At 41.4% G+C, this 15,208-nt stretch overlaps 1 protein-coding gene across 4 annotated transcripts in view; it reads left to right on the forward strand.

The window, feature by feature from the left end:
• The first annotated feature begins 1,422 nt into the window (after positions 1-1,422).
• OPA1 (OPA1 mitochondrial dynamin like GTPase) overlaps positions 1,423-15,208 on the forward strand; it is a 101,393-nt gene continuing 87,607 nt past the window's right edge. For 2 of the 4 annotated variants that reach the window (XM_023214756.1, XM_023214760.1), the window contains exon 1: positions 1,423-1,688. In XM_023214756.1, coding sequence (XP_023070524.1) covers positions 1,657-1,688 — 32 coding nt within the window. In that variant the 5' untranslated portion in view covers positions 1,423-1,656. The remainder of the gene's footprint in view (positions 1,689-15,208) is intronic. The other 2 variants (XM_023214759.2, XM_023214757.2) reach the window with 1 other exon arrangement.

The raw sequence follows: 15,208 nt of genomic DNA on the forward strand, positions 1-15,208 counted from the left end.
TTTTGGTTTCTCTTATTTTATTTTCTAAAATAACAAGGAAGTAATGATTACAAAGACACTATTTGTACAACCCTACAATCCCAGGAAGATCTACAGTTTGCACAGGTGGGTACAGCAAGTTGCTAACTGGACCTGCCACTGAAACAGTCACCACAATAAACAAAGAAAATTCCAAGAGTCCTGCAATAGGGAATTGTACTGCCAATGACTAGGTCTATACTTGGTATTATGAGTGCATGAGTCCAGACTCATGAATCTGACAATTAAGGGAAAAGGAATTTTCTTTATGCTCTGTGTATTTGTGTGTGTGTGGCATGGGTGGGTTAGGCGTGGGGGGGGGGGGTAGTGAGGAGGAGATGAAAGGTGCCTGAAGTAAAAAGGATGCACAGGACCCTTTGATTTTAGTCCCTAAAAATTGGCTTCATAACCTTTCACAGGCCACATCCCTTTTATGGGCTCTAGTTTCCTTTTAAAACATAAAAGGTTTGTGTTGGAAGGGAAAAGGAGTATTTAAAGCCATGAAGCCGACTTATATTACCTAAGGAGAGAATGCAGATAGAGAGGGAGAGGAGCTCAAGACGGCTGGCTGACCTCTGGGCCTGTCCAACATTGAGAAATTTGGGAGGGGAGCCAGCAAAAGAGCCTGGGAGCAGCAGTTCCGGACAAAAAGGAGAACGTGACATCCAGAGAGCCAAGAGAAAAAATGGTTGAAGGAGTGCTCAGCACTGGCATCTCAGCTGAATGCTGCAGCAGGCTCAGTGGCCACAAACAATAGGGAACTGGTGGAGGCCTTGACGAGGACCATTTCAACAAACTGATAGGCTTAAAATCCAGAAGAAAGTTTGTTTAAACAGTTAATGAACAAATCATTTTGACGCCTTTTATAAACCACACAAGCTTATTCCAAACCCGTTACTGGCCTAACTGATTGAAGTCCCTTTCCGACCTGATCCTCAGAGATTCTAAGGGGCTTGGCCTAACCATGACTCTTCCTCTTGCTTCTCACCTCCCAAGATTGCCCTCAGGATGTGAAAGTGCTTTCAAACAAAGATGCCCAACAAAGAAGGTAGGCAAATGTGCAAGAATTAGTTTGTATTAATCTATTACTGTATTTCACCTTGCACTCTCCTTCGTGCTTCGTGCTTCGTGCTTCATGCTTCGTTTCCTTCATGCTCCCTCAATATCCAACTCTTAATAAATTCATGGCTCCCGGTGAGCATTCATCACTTCTGATTCCACGCCTTTAGCCCTTCCCGTCCCCGCCCAACTCTCGCCCCCTCCCCTGGCCAAATCTTTAACCCGCAAGGCTAATTCTGAATTCCAAACCGGAAGCAAGAAGGCGGGGCCACGTGAGAGGCGATGGAGTGCGCCAGTCTGTTCCCGATGCACTATGCGCATGCGCTAGTCCCCCGCGGACCGTTCGTGCTGCCCTCCTAGAGAGGGTGAAGGGGTTGTTTCCGTGACGGACTGAGTACGGGTGCCTGTCAGGCTCTTGCGGAAGTCCATGCGCCATTGGGAGGGCCTCTGCCGCGGCTCTGTGCCCTTGCTGTTGAGAGCCTCTTCCTGGGTCATTCCTGGACCGGGAGCCGGGCTGGGGCTCACACTGGGGCTCCCGCGTGGCGGTCTCGGCGCCTGCGTGACCTTCTCGCCGGCGGGATGTGGCGACTATGTCGGGCCGCTGTGGCCTGGTAAGTACAGGCTCTAACCTGGCCCTGTTAATTCTGGGGCCTCTTCAGAGTGGGGTTGTCTTATCTCTATCTCCAAAATGTGCAGATAACTCTCAGGCCAGGCCGAGCGCAGTCGGAGAATTCCCAGATGTTCTTAAGGACCCAGAATGACAGGAGCCCTGCCTGGGCTTACGTTCGGAACCGGCTTCAATTCTGGCCCTTGTCTCTGGCCCTATCCAACCCGAAAATTCTGGACGCCTCTCAGTCTTGGCCTGTCTCTATTGTCCTTTTGTCTCTGCCCTTTACCCTCTTGTGTCCTCAGTGTTCTGTCTCTGGCTGCCTTTTTTGCCTTTTTTCTGTCCTCTCCATGCCAGGTTTGGCTCTGTCCGTGAGTCATCTCTCTCTACATTTCTCCTAACTCTCGCTGTCTTCTTGTACTTCCATTTCCATGCCATGCGTACATTGCATCTTCAGGTATCTGGGCTCTTCTGTCGGGTAAAGGGGCGTCCGTCTCTTTCCCTAGCCCGCTGATACGAGTCAGAACTAGAGCAGTGACGCACACGGTGTCAGAGATGGTGATTCGAGATGCCCTTTCAATAGCAGCTTTTTTCAGTGTTTAGGGAGGGAGACTTGCTTTTTGATGCAAGGTGGTGAACGTGGCACCACCGTTCAATCATTGTTGCCCTGGGCTGGTTTAATTCTAAATAGAAAATCAGAGAAATCTTTTCATTTCTGTGAGTTACTATAGGCATTGTAATGAGATTAAATTGGATTTTATAGGAAACTTTGTTTTAATGTCCTTCGACCTTCAAGCTTAGCTCATTGTTGAAGGCATTTGGTAGGAAGTAATATGCATCAAGCAAAATTGGAAAAACGTAGTTTTCCTGAATTAACTTCTAAACACTTGTCTTGAATTTTTTCCAGACCTTTTTAAGTGTTGTAGATAATTTATCGTGTTTATAAGGAATGGAATGCATTTGTTAGTTTGTTTTTGTTTTGTTTTGAGCCGGAGTCTCGCTCTGTCGTCCAGGCTGGAGTGCAGTGGCGGGATCTCTGCTCACTGCAACCTCCGCCTCCCAGGTTCAAGCAATTCTTCTGTCTCCGCCTCCCGAGTAGCTGGGATTACAGGCGCCCATTACCACGCTTGACTAATTTTTGTATTTTTAGCAGAGATGGAGTTTCACCATTTTGGCCAGGCTGGTCTCGAACTCCTGACCTCATGTGATCCACCTTCCTCGGCCTCCCAAAGTGCTGGGATTACAGCCGTGAGCCACCGCGCCCGGCCCAATTTGTTTTATATACTGGAGTCCAAAATGCAGAACTAGATGAGATACAATAGTTAACGGTGTTGGTCAATTAGAATTATTGCATAGGTATTTTTAATCTCATGGAATTTTAGTCTTTGAGTAAGTTCACAGCCCTTGGTATTAAAGTAAGTTATTTACAACCTTTGCATTTCTACTTCTCGATATTTAGCGGGGAAACATATCTGATTTTCTTTAAATAAAAAGAGAAAAGACTGCAGAAGATAGCATTCTCTGTTGGAGCAATTAAGATGTATAGGAAGAACTACAAAGATGGAGTTTTAAAACAAACTGATTTGTAAGTGGTATTTATTTAATTGGATGTCATTGGGCTAAATTATTTCTAAAGTTACCATGGATACCATTGAGTCATGGCTTAAAAATGTCTCCTGGTGATGGCACAGTTTAGGTACCTAAAGAAGTAGAGATGTGGGAAGCCAGAAGCCCCAAACTCTGGAATTTGTCTTTTGCTATAGTTCTTTTGCATGTTGTGAAAGAATACAGTTAAATTCCTGCTCCCTAACAGATGAGAGCATAAGCATTTTTTTTGACATACATATATAAATGCGTGCTCATGGACATGTGAAAAGATCAATACTAACATTTATTTGGGTGCAATAAATAATTTGTGTAAAATTATTTTTAAAAGAATTACTTATCAGGAAATGATTATATTGATTAAAAGTGATGGTCATTGAACAAGAGAGTAGTTGATTTCTAGGAGAAACCTATTTTGCATCATATTTGATTTTTAGTTTTGACTGAATATTGAAGTCTATATTCAAAATTCTTTTCCTTTAGAACTGTAAAGGCATTGCTACATTTTCTTCTAATGTAGTTGTTTGGTGCTGCTGAGAATTCTCATGACAGTCTGATTTTTTCGTCTTCATGATTATCTTGTTTTTCCCTTCATGGAACCTCTTAGGGTCTTTATCCATTATCCTAAATTTCTCAAGGCTTGGACCAGGTGTGGGTTTGGCTTTCTTTTCTTTTGCTACTCATGTGACTTGGCTCACTCAATGGGCCTTTCCCTTTATCTTTCTTCATTTCTGAGAAGTTTTTTTCTCTTATTTTTTTATTTTCTTCCTTTCATTTTTCCTGTTCTTTTTCTTTCTAGACATCTCTTAGGTGGATAGTGGTCCTCTTAGATTGATCTGTTATGTCCGTGATTTCCAAAATAAGATCTTTACTCATCGTCTATTAAAAGGAAAAGCATACATATACCCTATGTATGTATGCACACTTTTTAACTTTTAAATTATGTATGTATCTGTACTAATTATTTACATTGTGAGTCAACCCTAACATAATCTTAAAGGATAAGATACAAAACATACTGCATCTAGAAGCTTCAGTACTTTCTTCCTGAATCCCAGTAGATCCTTTTGTTCATCCCACGGGATGCCTTCCGCCCCCATCCTCCCGCTCCCTTTGGATACCACATTCCCACATCTCTGCATAACTTTAACTTTCCTTTTATATTTTTCACCTTTTTTCTTTGCTTTTTATGTCCTAGGAAATTTCCTTAATTCATTTTATGGTTTTACTGTTGATTTTTTTAATACTGGCCATTGCAACTTTATTTATTTATTTATTTATTTATTTAACACAGGGTCTTGCCATCTTGTCCAGGCTGGCCTCGAACTCCTGGGCTCAGGTGATTGTCTCACCTTGGCCTCCCAAAATGCCAAGATTACAGGCATGAGCCACCCCATTAGGTGGCAACTTAATTTTTTTATTTTTATTTTTCCTTTTAGAGGGCACCTAGCACTGAGCATTGCAACTTTCATTTCCATGAACTTTTAAAAACATTTATTAAACTCTTAAAGACAATTCTGTACACTTTCTATTGTTCTTTGATTGCTGTTTTTGAATAACAACAAGGAGTACGCCTTGGCATTTTGATATCCTCTTAATAGTACAATAATAGTTCCCTTGGCACACCGTATACTCTCAAGTCTTAAATGTTTTGTATGCAGCTATACATTGACAGTTGAATGGTCTTGCTCCAACTGGATCAGCAAGAACATAAAGAATCATTTAGCTGGTACAAAAGCTGCGACTTGTGAATTCCCTGTTAACACCAAAGAGACGTGTGAGACTCATAGTGAAACTAAAGATGACTTGTGAGTTCCACACTGAGACCAAGTCTTTATGATGGTGACAGAGAGTGGTGTCAATGGCTAAAGTTTTGGTCAGTCTCTCTAAATGGAGGTGCTGACCAAAATGGGGAACTTAACGGTATTAGACATAATTTTGAGAAACATGGGTATGTAGATGGTAATGGAGGAAATGGGTGTAGATGAGATTGCCTAGCGAGAGTGAGAAGTACGTTAGGTCTAAGCCCTGATGAGTTCCCAACGTTTCCAAGGTAGTTGAGGATACTGAAAATGAGTGGCCAGTGAGATAGAGGTAAAACTAGAGACTGCCCAAGGAAAAGGAAGTTTCAACAGTGAGGAGGTGTCAACGTTGTCAGGAATTGCTGAGAGGTTAGATGAAACCAGAATTGAGCAAAATGGCCATTGGAAGCCTGTGGTGCCCTCAGTAAGAGCTGTTTCACTGAAGTGATAGAAATGGAAATCAGGCCGGGCACAGTGGCTCACTCCTGTAAATCCAGCACTTTGGGAGGCCAAGGTGGGCGGATCACCTGAGCTCAGGAGTTCGAGACCAGCCTGGCCAATGTGGTGAAACCCTGTCTCTACTAAAAATACAAAAATTAGTCGGGTGTGGTGACGGGCGCCTGTAATCCCAGCTACTTAGGAGGCTGAGGCAGGAGAATCACTTGAGCCCCGGAGTTGCAGGTTGCAGTGAGCAGAGATCGAGCCATTGCACTCCAGCCTGGGCGACAGAGCAATACTCTGTTTCAAAGAAAAAAAAAAAAGAAATGGAAATCAGGATGGTTTGGCTTTTATTTTAATAAAATAGCTAGATCAGGGAAATGGGGTACTTTTTTTTCCCTTTTAAGATGAGAGATAGCTGGGCGTGGTGGCTCACACCCGTAATCCCAGCACTTTGAAAGGGAGGATCGCTTGAGCTCAGGAGTTTGAGACCAGCCTGGGCAACATAGCAAGACCTTGTCTCTACTAAAATTAAAAAAAAAAATTAACTGGGCATGCTGGCACACACCTCTAGTCCCAGCTATGTGTGAGGCTGAGGCAGGAGGATCACACTTGAGCCCAGATAGTCGGGGCTGCAGTGAGCCCTGATAATGCCATTGCACTCCAGCTTGGGCAACAGAGCAAGACTTTGTCTCAAAAATAAATAAATAAATAAATGCCCTGTCTCACAAATAAATAATAAAGATGGGAGGAGAGATTTGACTTAAGATTCCTCAAAGGGCAGGAGGAAAGAGAATTCCAAACAGCGATTCACCTTTAATGGGAGGAAGATTGCTTAATTTTATGTGAGGGAGAAGAGAATTGGTGGAGATACAGTAGGTGAACAGCTTTTATATGAGGAAGTTGAACATGTGTCATTGTAATAGATTCCATTCTCTGTGAAGTAGAGGACAAGGTCATCTACTGAGAGTTGGGGGAGATCAAGAGAGATACGGGGAGATTAGAAGAGCTTGGAGAACAAGAAATACTCCTAGCAGAGAATGGAAGAATGAATTGCTAAGAGAGATGAAGTAGGATTGTTAAGTAATTTTGAGGGCCCTGTTGAGATGTGCTTGCAGTTGGGTGTGATTTTCTCCAGTAGTGCTTTATTTCCCTGGGTACAGGCATAGAGAAAAACAATAAGGCTCATGTAGGGTTTGTATTTTGTTGGACAAGTCAAACACAAAAGTCAGAGGACAAGGGAGTTGAGAATATTTGCAAAAGAATTATTGAAATGATGAACCATATAATCTAAGGTGGATAAGTGGGTGAATAGATAAGGAGGATGTGAATAGGTAAGGAGAAGAAAGAAATATCAGATTATTGATTGTTGACAGTGACTCTCTAATACAGCTATTATGCCATCTTAACCGATTAAGAAACTAAGGCTTTAGGAAATTCATAATTTGCCCTAACTGCACAGCTAGTAAGCAGTGAAAATGTGATTGGAACCAGAGTTCTTCTGACTCAGTAGACTAAATGGATGTAAGGATGTAGTTGAAAGAAGGGTGAGCTAAATGTGGAACCATGAGCTCTTTCTCTGGTTGATATGCCTGTCTGTAAATGCTAACACTGAATAAACCCTTGTGATGATTAGTGACTTTCCTTTGTCCTTCCTCCTATGCCTAGTCTGCCATTCCCATATCTGCTTTTCCCTTTCCTTTCTCATTGCTGCCACCTAACTTTAGGCTCTTCCCCTTGCATCTGGGTAACTGAAATAAGATCACCTTTTTGTTCCCCTTCTGATCCACTTTGACCTAACATTATCTTTACTATTTTCTTTAAATTACTGCTTCATTAGTCTTATTCTACTCAAGAACTCTCTGTAGTTCCCCATTGCCTACAGAAAAAAGTTGAGCCTCACCCTTATATTCAATGACTGTTCAATTGGATATTCAGTCCAGTTTTACTCCTCCTATGAGCTCCTTGCCATGCTCCTCCTATGCCAGCTCCTTGGGTCTTTTGCCCTTTCATTGTCTCATCTCTGTGCTCTTCTTTCTCTTTTTTATTTTATTTTATGTTTTTACATTTTTGGTTTTCTTTTTTGTTTATTTTTTTTTGTTTGTTAAACTTCCATCACACTTCATCCTATAGAGTTTTGAACTAGAGCACGGTGCATTATCATCCTGGGGCTCTGGAGGAAGTGGCAGGGAATCTAAAATGTCACTTCCGCTTCTTATCTGGGGCCACATGTATTTCTGCATCTGCTGCTGCCCACACTCTTGCCCACAAGTGTCACTTGTGGAAATAATTTGAGATTTACTGCCTGGCTGACCCTCGTTTCAATCTCTTTTCCACCATTTGCTAGTCATTCTACCTTATGCAAAACATAGTATTAAAAGAAAACTTCGGACAAGTTAAATTTGACGGAGTTTAATTGAGCAAAGAAAAGAAATGATTCCTAAATTGGGCAGTCTCCAGAATCACTGCAGATTCAAAGAGACTCCAGGGGTGCCTCATGGTCAGAACAAATTTATAGACAGAAAAGGTAAAGTGACCTACAGGAATCGAAATTGAGACATAGAAACAGTGAGATTGGTTACAGCTCAGTGTTTACCATATTTGAACACAGTTTGAACACTCAGCGGTCTATGAGTGGTTGAAGTATGGCTGCTGGGATTGGCCAACACTCAGCTGTTACTGCAGATGTATACTACTCAGTTAGGCTTTCAGTTTTGTCTTCCTATTAAGCTAGGTTGTAGTTTGTCCACAAGGATTCAAATATAAAAGTACGGAGTCCTTCTCAGGCCATGTTTAGTTCGCTTTAACAATTACCCCCTTTGGGTCAGCCCCTCAATTTAGAGAGATTGACCAAAACTTTAGCCACTGACACCACTCTCTGTCACCATCATAAAGGCTTATTTGGTCTCAGTGTGGAACTCACAAGTCATCTTTAGTTTCATTATAGAGTCTCACACGTCTTCTTTGGTGTTAATAGGGAATTCACAAGTCGCAGCTTTGTACCAGCTAAATGATTCTTTATGTTCTTGCTGATCCAGTTGGAGCAAGACCATTCAACTGTCAACGTATAGCTGCATACAAAACATTTAAGACTTGAGGGTATACAGTGCGCCAAGGGAACTATTATTATGACTGTCAAGAGGATACCATCAAAATGCTAAGGTGTACTCTTTAACTTGGCTAACTCTTGAACCAAATTAGCCAAGTTAAGGTTTAGATAATATAAGCAGTTCAGCAGCATTAGGGTCTAATTGGTCAGTCTTCATTTGGAGTATGATAGTGCTTAAGGATCATAGTTCGCTGTAAAGTAGCTTGACTTAAAGAGGTAATCGTTTTCATTGTCACACTGGTAATACAAGTCATCATAACTTGGAAACCTACTAGAAGAAATATAAAGATTAGAAACCCTTGGAAAACCCAAGTTTGCCATTCACCACTTAGGATGCCTGCAAACCAACTGTTAGTTGCTCCTATAAACATATAATGGGTTCCTTTCTCTTGAGAGATTCCTTTAATGTACTCGGTGGCAGTGTCTAAGGAAACAGCAGTATCAGCCACCTTTTTAATTAAGCTTTCTGTAGTAACAGAATCAGGGGAGAGATAAGTACAAAATTCAGTTTTGTTAAACACCACATAACATAGGCCTCCAGCTTGAGCAAAAAGAAGATCTAAGACTATATGCTCTAACATTAAGTGTTTTTGTTGAGTATGTATGTTGTCATGTCCCTTTCTGAGAGTAGCTTCTACCCATGTGAAACCCTGGGAGGTCTGAAAAATCCAAGATTTTTCCCAATACACACATTAGCTTTGAATTCTGTACCAACGGACCTTCACTGCCACCAAGAGTGAACCCCCAGGAACCCCACTGGAATCTTTTCCCAGTAGAAACTAGCTTATCCTTGTCTATTTCGAGGCTAGTGCTAATTTCATTTTTTGATCATTTTGGCCTCCAATTATAAGAGCTATCATGAGAATTTTCAGGGGAAGCAATTGGAAAGGCAGGAGCAGGCTAGCAAGGAGGCAGAACAGAATATGCAGATTCTCCACAGACCCAATATAGACCCTCAGGGGTTGGAAAAGGGGGCCACCTAGTTGAATCTGAGCAGAGATCATTCAGGTTTGTTCAACCATAAATCTGTGTAGCTCCTGAATATCATCCAGTGGGAAATTTACTTTTCTGTGGCCTCTTGATAATATGTTGTAAGGGTGTATAACCACATCTAGTAAAAAGAGACACTACTGGATTCAATCTGGTTACATTATAAAAGCAATCACTCATACTAACATAACTAATTCCCAGATCTTGAATGTGTGATGCCTGCAAGCCCAATATACATTTTGCAGACATCACTTAGATTGGTTTTTTATATTTGGTGTGATCAACTTATCAATTGAAAAAGAGTGTTATTTTTAGTGAGTGTAGGAAAGCAAGTACTAGTGATGTTTAGAGTATCAAGAATAGCTTTCCATTCTTCCCTTGGAGTTTCAGGGTGACTCACTGGGAAACATGGAGGGGCACTGGCACCCATGGAATCGTTTCCTGATTTTTTGGAATTAGCCCACAAACGCAATAATTACGCTAGAGTGGAAGCTCGAGCTGAAGCCATCCACTGATTATGGTCCCATGGATTTTTATGTAAGGAAAAGGAAAGGATTAGGGCAAAAAATGAGGAAAATAGAAAAACACATGAGGCTTTCATGGTGGTAGAGAAGTCTTGATCCGTGATCTTGAGAAAGCTATCTGCAACTAGGATGCTGTCTGCTTCTGGGGAGAGATTTCCCTGATCAGCTTTTCCTTAAAGTCTCCAACACGTGTACAGTTCCAGGAGTCTGAAGGGACCCTTTTGACCTGTGAGATGTGGACCCACAGTTCAAAGCCCTGAAGCATCACTGCACTCTGGGTGGTAAGAAGAACTTGGTATGGTCCCATCCAACGAGGTGCAAGAGTGATCTTCCTCTGATGTCATTTCCAGAAGGCCCAGTCTCCAGGTTCCAGACCATGGAGTTGATTGTCCTCAGTTGGTGGATGTCAAAACGCTTCCTTTACTTGGTGGAAGTATACTTTGACATAATACATTAAAGCCTTGCAATATTTAGTCATATCAGAGTTTAAGAGAGCAGGAGAAGCATGAGATGCTATTATTAGGGACGTGGGCCTCCCAGTGACTATTTCATAAGGGGTCAATTTATGTTTTCCAACAGGAGTGAATCTGATTGCCATTAAAGACAAAAGGTAGTACCTTTGGCCAAGGCAACTCAATTGATTTAGTTAACTTGGCCAGTTTCAGCTTTCAGATGCCATTTCTCTTTCAACCTTTCCAAAAGACTGAGGGTTACAAGGACAATGGTAATGCCACTGTGTCAGTAACACCTTATTTAACTGCTTTATAACTTGCCCAGTAAAATAAGTTCCTCTATCACTGGAGATTTTTAGAGGGATCCCCCATAAAGGAAAAACATTTTCTTGATAATTTCTTAGCTGTGGTCACAGCATCAGCTTTCCTACATGGGAAGGCCTTTATCCAGCCAGAAAACATGCAAACTATTACAAGAACATACTGATACCCCATTGAGGGTGGTAACTGAATGAAGTCCATCTGTAAATGTTCAAATGGTCTGTCAGGTGGGGGAAGTATACTACCTCAAGTTTTTCCAGGATTATGAGTTTGACAAGTCAAACATTGATTATAAACCATTTTAGCAATTTTGGAACAGTCACCCCACCAGTACTTTTTCATAATTTGGATCATTTTGTCTGTTCCATGATGAGCTGTGGAGTGCAGAGCTTTCAGTAATGGAAGATTCAGGGAGGACCAGGTGGCCATCCGGGCCCTCTGTGAGTCTTGCCTTCATGTTAAAAGTTACATCCTTTTAGATACCAATTTTGTTTTTCCAAATCAGATGCATTGGACTGTTTATTAAATAGGTCATCATAAGGAATTTGGCTTAGATTAATCTTATGGAGTTCATTCAGATTGCATATCTTGATGGTTTCAGCACTAGCTGATTTAGTATAAAAATCTAATATATTAGATTATATATTATATATTAGATTATATATTATATATATTATATATTAGATTATATATTATATATATTATATATTAGATTATATATTATATTAGATTATACTATATCCTGATATTTGGGTTCATTTCTACAAGTATGAGCTTCAATCTTAATAACAGCAATCGGTATTCATAACGGGATAACAGAAAGGAGCTCATCTGTTTGGAGTCCATCGTTGATGGCGATCCCACTAGAGGTGAGAAACCTTTGTAGTTTCCATATCGTGCCAAAATCACGTACTACTCCAAAAGCGTATCTACTTTCCATAAATATTTACTGACTTGTCCTTAGCTATATGACATGTTCAGGTAAGGGCAGAAAGCTCTACAGGTTGGGCTGAGTTGAATTAAGAGTTCCCTTCTCTATTAACTCATTTTTGATAGTAACAGCATATCCCGCCTGATTTTTTTTTTTTTTCTGAGTTTTTGTCATAGGACCCATCAACAAAAAATAATAATTTCAGGATTATCCAGTGGCATATCTTGTATATCAACACGAGGGGCCACTATTTCTGACACTACACTTACACAATTTTGGTGTTCACCATCATCAGGCAGAGATAACAGAGTGTCTGGGTTAAGTAGATGACAGCCTTTTAGATGAAGATTAGAAGGAGATAGGAGAAGTAATTCGCAAGATGTTAGTCTGCTTGCTGAAAAATTCTGGGTTTGATTGGAATTTAATAGACTCCACAGCGTCTGGGACTTGCAAATTAAGTTCATTTCCTGAAACCAGATCTGATGAAGCTTCTACCAGCTTGGCGGCTGTGGCTACTGCTTTTAAACAATTAGGATATGCCTTAGAGACTGGGCCTAATTGCAGGCTGTCGTATGCAGTGGTCCTATGTTTAGTACCATGTTCCTGAGTAAGGACTTCTAATGCCTGATTGTAACACTCATGAACAGACAAAGTGAAAGGTTTAGTGTAATTTGGAAGTCCTAAAGCTGGGGGGCTATTGTAAGGCCAACTTCATTTGGCTAAAAGCCTGCTCATGACGATCTTCCCAAAATAAAGGCTCTGGTACAGCATTTTTAGTGAGCTCATACAGTGGTGAAGCTATTTAGGAAAGAATTTGGAACCCAGGATCTGCAATATCCTGCAAGCCTAAGAAATGCTTTTGTCTTTTGGTTACAGTTTGAGGAAAACTTTAAAAAGTTTTTATCCTCTCAGGTGAGAGGGAAATCCCTTCAGCAGCCAAGTCATGTCCCAAATAGTGGACTTTTTCTTTTCAAAATTGAAGTTTTGACCAGGCGTGGTGGCTCACGTCTGTTATCCCAGCACTCTGAGGCGGGCGGATCACCTGAGGTCGGGAGTTCAAGGGCAGCCTGACCAACATGGAGAAACCCTGTCTCTACTAAAAATACAAAATTAGCCAGGTGTGGCGGCACATGCCTGTAATCCCAGCTACTTGGTAGGTAGAGGCAGGAGAATCACTTGAACCCGGGAGGTGGAGGTTGAGGAGAGCCAAGATCACACCATTGCACTCCAGCCTGGGCAACAAGAGCGAAACTCCTCCTCAAAAAAAAAAAAAAAAAGAAAGAAAGAAAGAAAAGAAAATTGAAGTTTTTCCATTGAAACCTTATGACCTTTATATCCAAGTTGCTGTAAAAGGTAAACTGAGTCAATTGCCGAGGACTCCTTAATAGGAGAGCGTAACAATAAGCTATCTACGTACTGAATGAGAGTAGAATTTTGAGGAAACTATAGTGTCATTAAGTCCTGATGCAGTGCCTGGGGAGAATATGAAGGGGCTTCAGTAAACCCTTGTGGTATTACACTCCAGGGGTATTGCTGATTTTTTCCAAGTAAAGGCAAACAGATACTGACTTTCTTTATGGAATGCTCAAGAAGGCTGAGCCAAGATCTATTACTGTGGACAATTTGGAATCAGTGGGTACATTAGGTTATAAAGTATTAGGATTTGGGACTACAGAAAATCTTGGTATTACAATTTTATTAATTGCTTGTAAATCTGGAACAAATCTCCAGCTTCATCCATTTGGTTTTTTAACTGGTAGGATTGGAGTGTTACAGGGGCTGGTGCATGGAATTATGAGTCCTTGTTTAATTAAATCTTCTACAATTGGTGAGAGCCCTTGAATTGCTTCAGGTTTTAGTGGATATTGGGGTAATTAGGCAAAGGTTAAGAATGATCTATTTGTACTTTTATACGTTCTACACTTTTAATTCTCCTATATCAGGTGGGGAAGAGGCCCATAAACATTTAGGTGTTTTCAAAAGATCAGGGATATTACAGGCTTGAGTTTCAATCTTACCAATTTCTGCCTATAAACAGCATAACAATTCTGGTTCAGGAGAATCAGGAAACTCTTAAGATTATTTCTCTTTCTGAGGAAAATTTTATGTGCCCTTTTAGCTTTGAAAGTAAATCTTGCCCTAACAAGTTTACTGGAGCGTATCACATAGTAAAAAAGTGTGGTTTTCTGAAATGGGGCCCAGAGTTACTTGGATGGGTTCAGATATGGGAGCCTCTTGAACTGGGTTTGAAACCCCTACCACAGAAATGACCTTTTTGCTCGTTTGGGATTTGTTGGCTTATTAAAGTGGGATTTATGGTAGATAGAGTAGCCCTGGTATCCATGAGGACTGTACACGACTATTTCTTTTAACCTCTGTTTCCTCATGTTCCTTTACAGGTATTACGGGGAACAATCCACCCGAGTCCCTTGGAGCCTCCTTAAAGTTAATTATTGTCAGAAGGACTAAGGTCTCCTGGGCTCCCTCTAGTGGTAAAACAGTTTGGCCTGGAGGGAGGTTTATCGGGGGACAATCCCTTTTCCAGTGCCCCGGTTGTTTGCAATACAGACAGACATCTTGGGGTAAATAACTTCTTGTTCCAGGACCTCTTGATTGTGATTTAAAATGAGAACAAGATGGTCCCTTTGGTCCCGGTCCCTGTAACTGTTCTAATTGAAGGGGCATAAGCTTGTTAGCCTTTTGAGTTTTTTCTTGCCCTAGAGTCCTCTCAAAATGTTCGGCTAGGTTGGGCACGGTGGCTCACGCCTGTAATCGCAGCACTTTGGGAGGCCGAGGTGGGCAGATCACGAGGTCAGGAGATCAGGACCATCCTGGCTAACACGGTGAAACCTGGACTCTACTACAAATACAAAATATTAGCCGGGCGTGGTGGCGGCGCCTGTAGTCCCAGCTACTCGGGAGGCGGAGGCAGGAGAAAGGCGTGAACCCGGGAGGCGGAGCTTGCAGTGAGCTGAGATCCAGCCACTGCACTCCAGCCTGGGCGACAGAGCAAGACTCCGTCTCAAAAAAAAAAAAAGATTCAGCTAAGGCCACCAATTCAGTCACATCTCTAACTTCCCATTGCAATTTATGTTTTTTAATTAAACTGCTACTGGAGTCCATTTATAAATAAAGCAGTTAATGCTGTTTCAGCCCCTTCAGGGAATACTCCTTGCTGTACTTTGAGTTCACAATGCTCCACAAACAATAAGTGAGTTCTGTAATCTGAAACGGGTTCATCCTTTTTTGTTTTGTTTGTTTTTTTGCTTACAAGATTGTATGATGGACCAATTTTTTGTGGAAAAATTTTAGGAACTGAATGAAAAGGTTTTCAGCAGTTTTTCTAGGTATT

Source organism: Piliocolobus tephrosceles, chromosome 2, assembly GCF_002776525.5.
Source record: "Piliocolobus tephrosceles isolate RC106 chromosome 2, ASM277652v3, whole genome shotgun sequence".
Taxonomy (NCBI): domain Eukaryota; kingdom Metazoa; phylum Chordata; class Mammalia; order Primates; family Cercopithecidae; genus Piliocolobus; species Piliocolobus tephrosceles.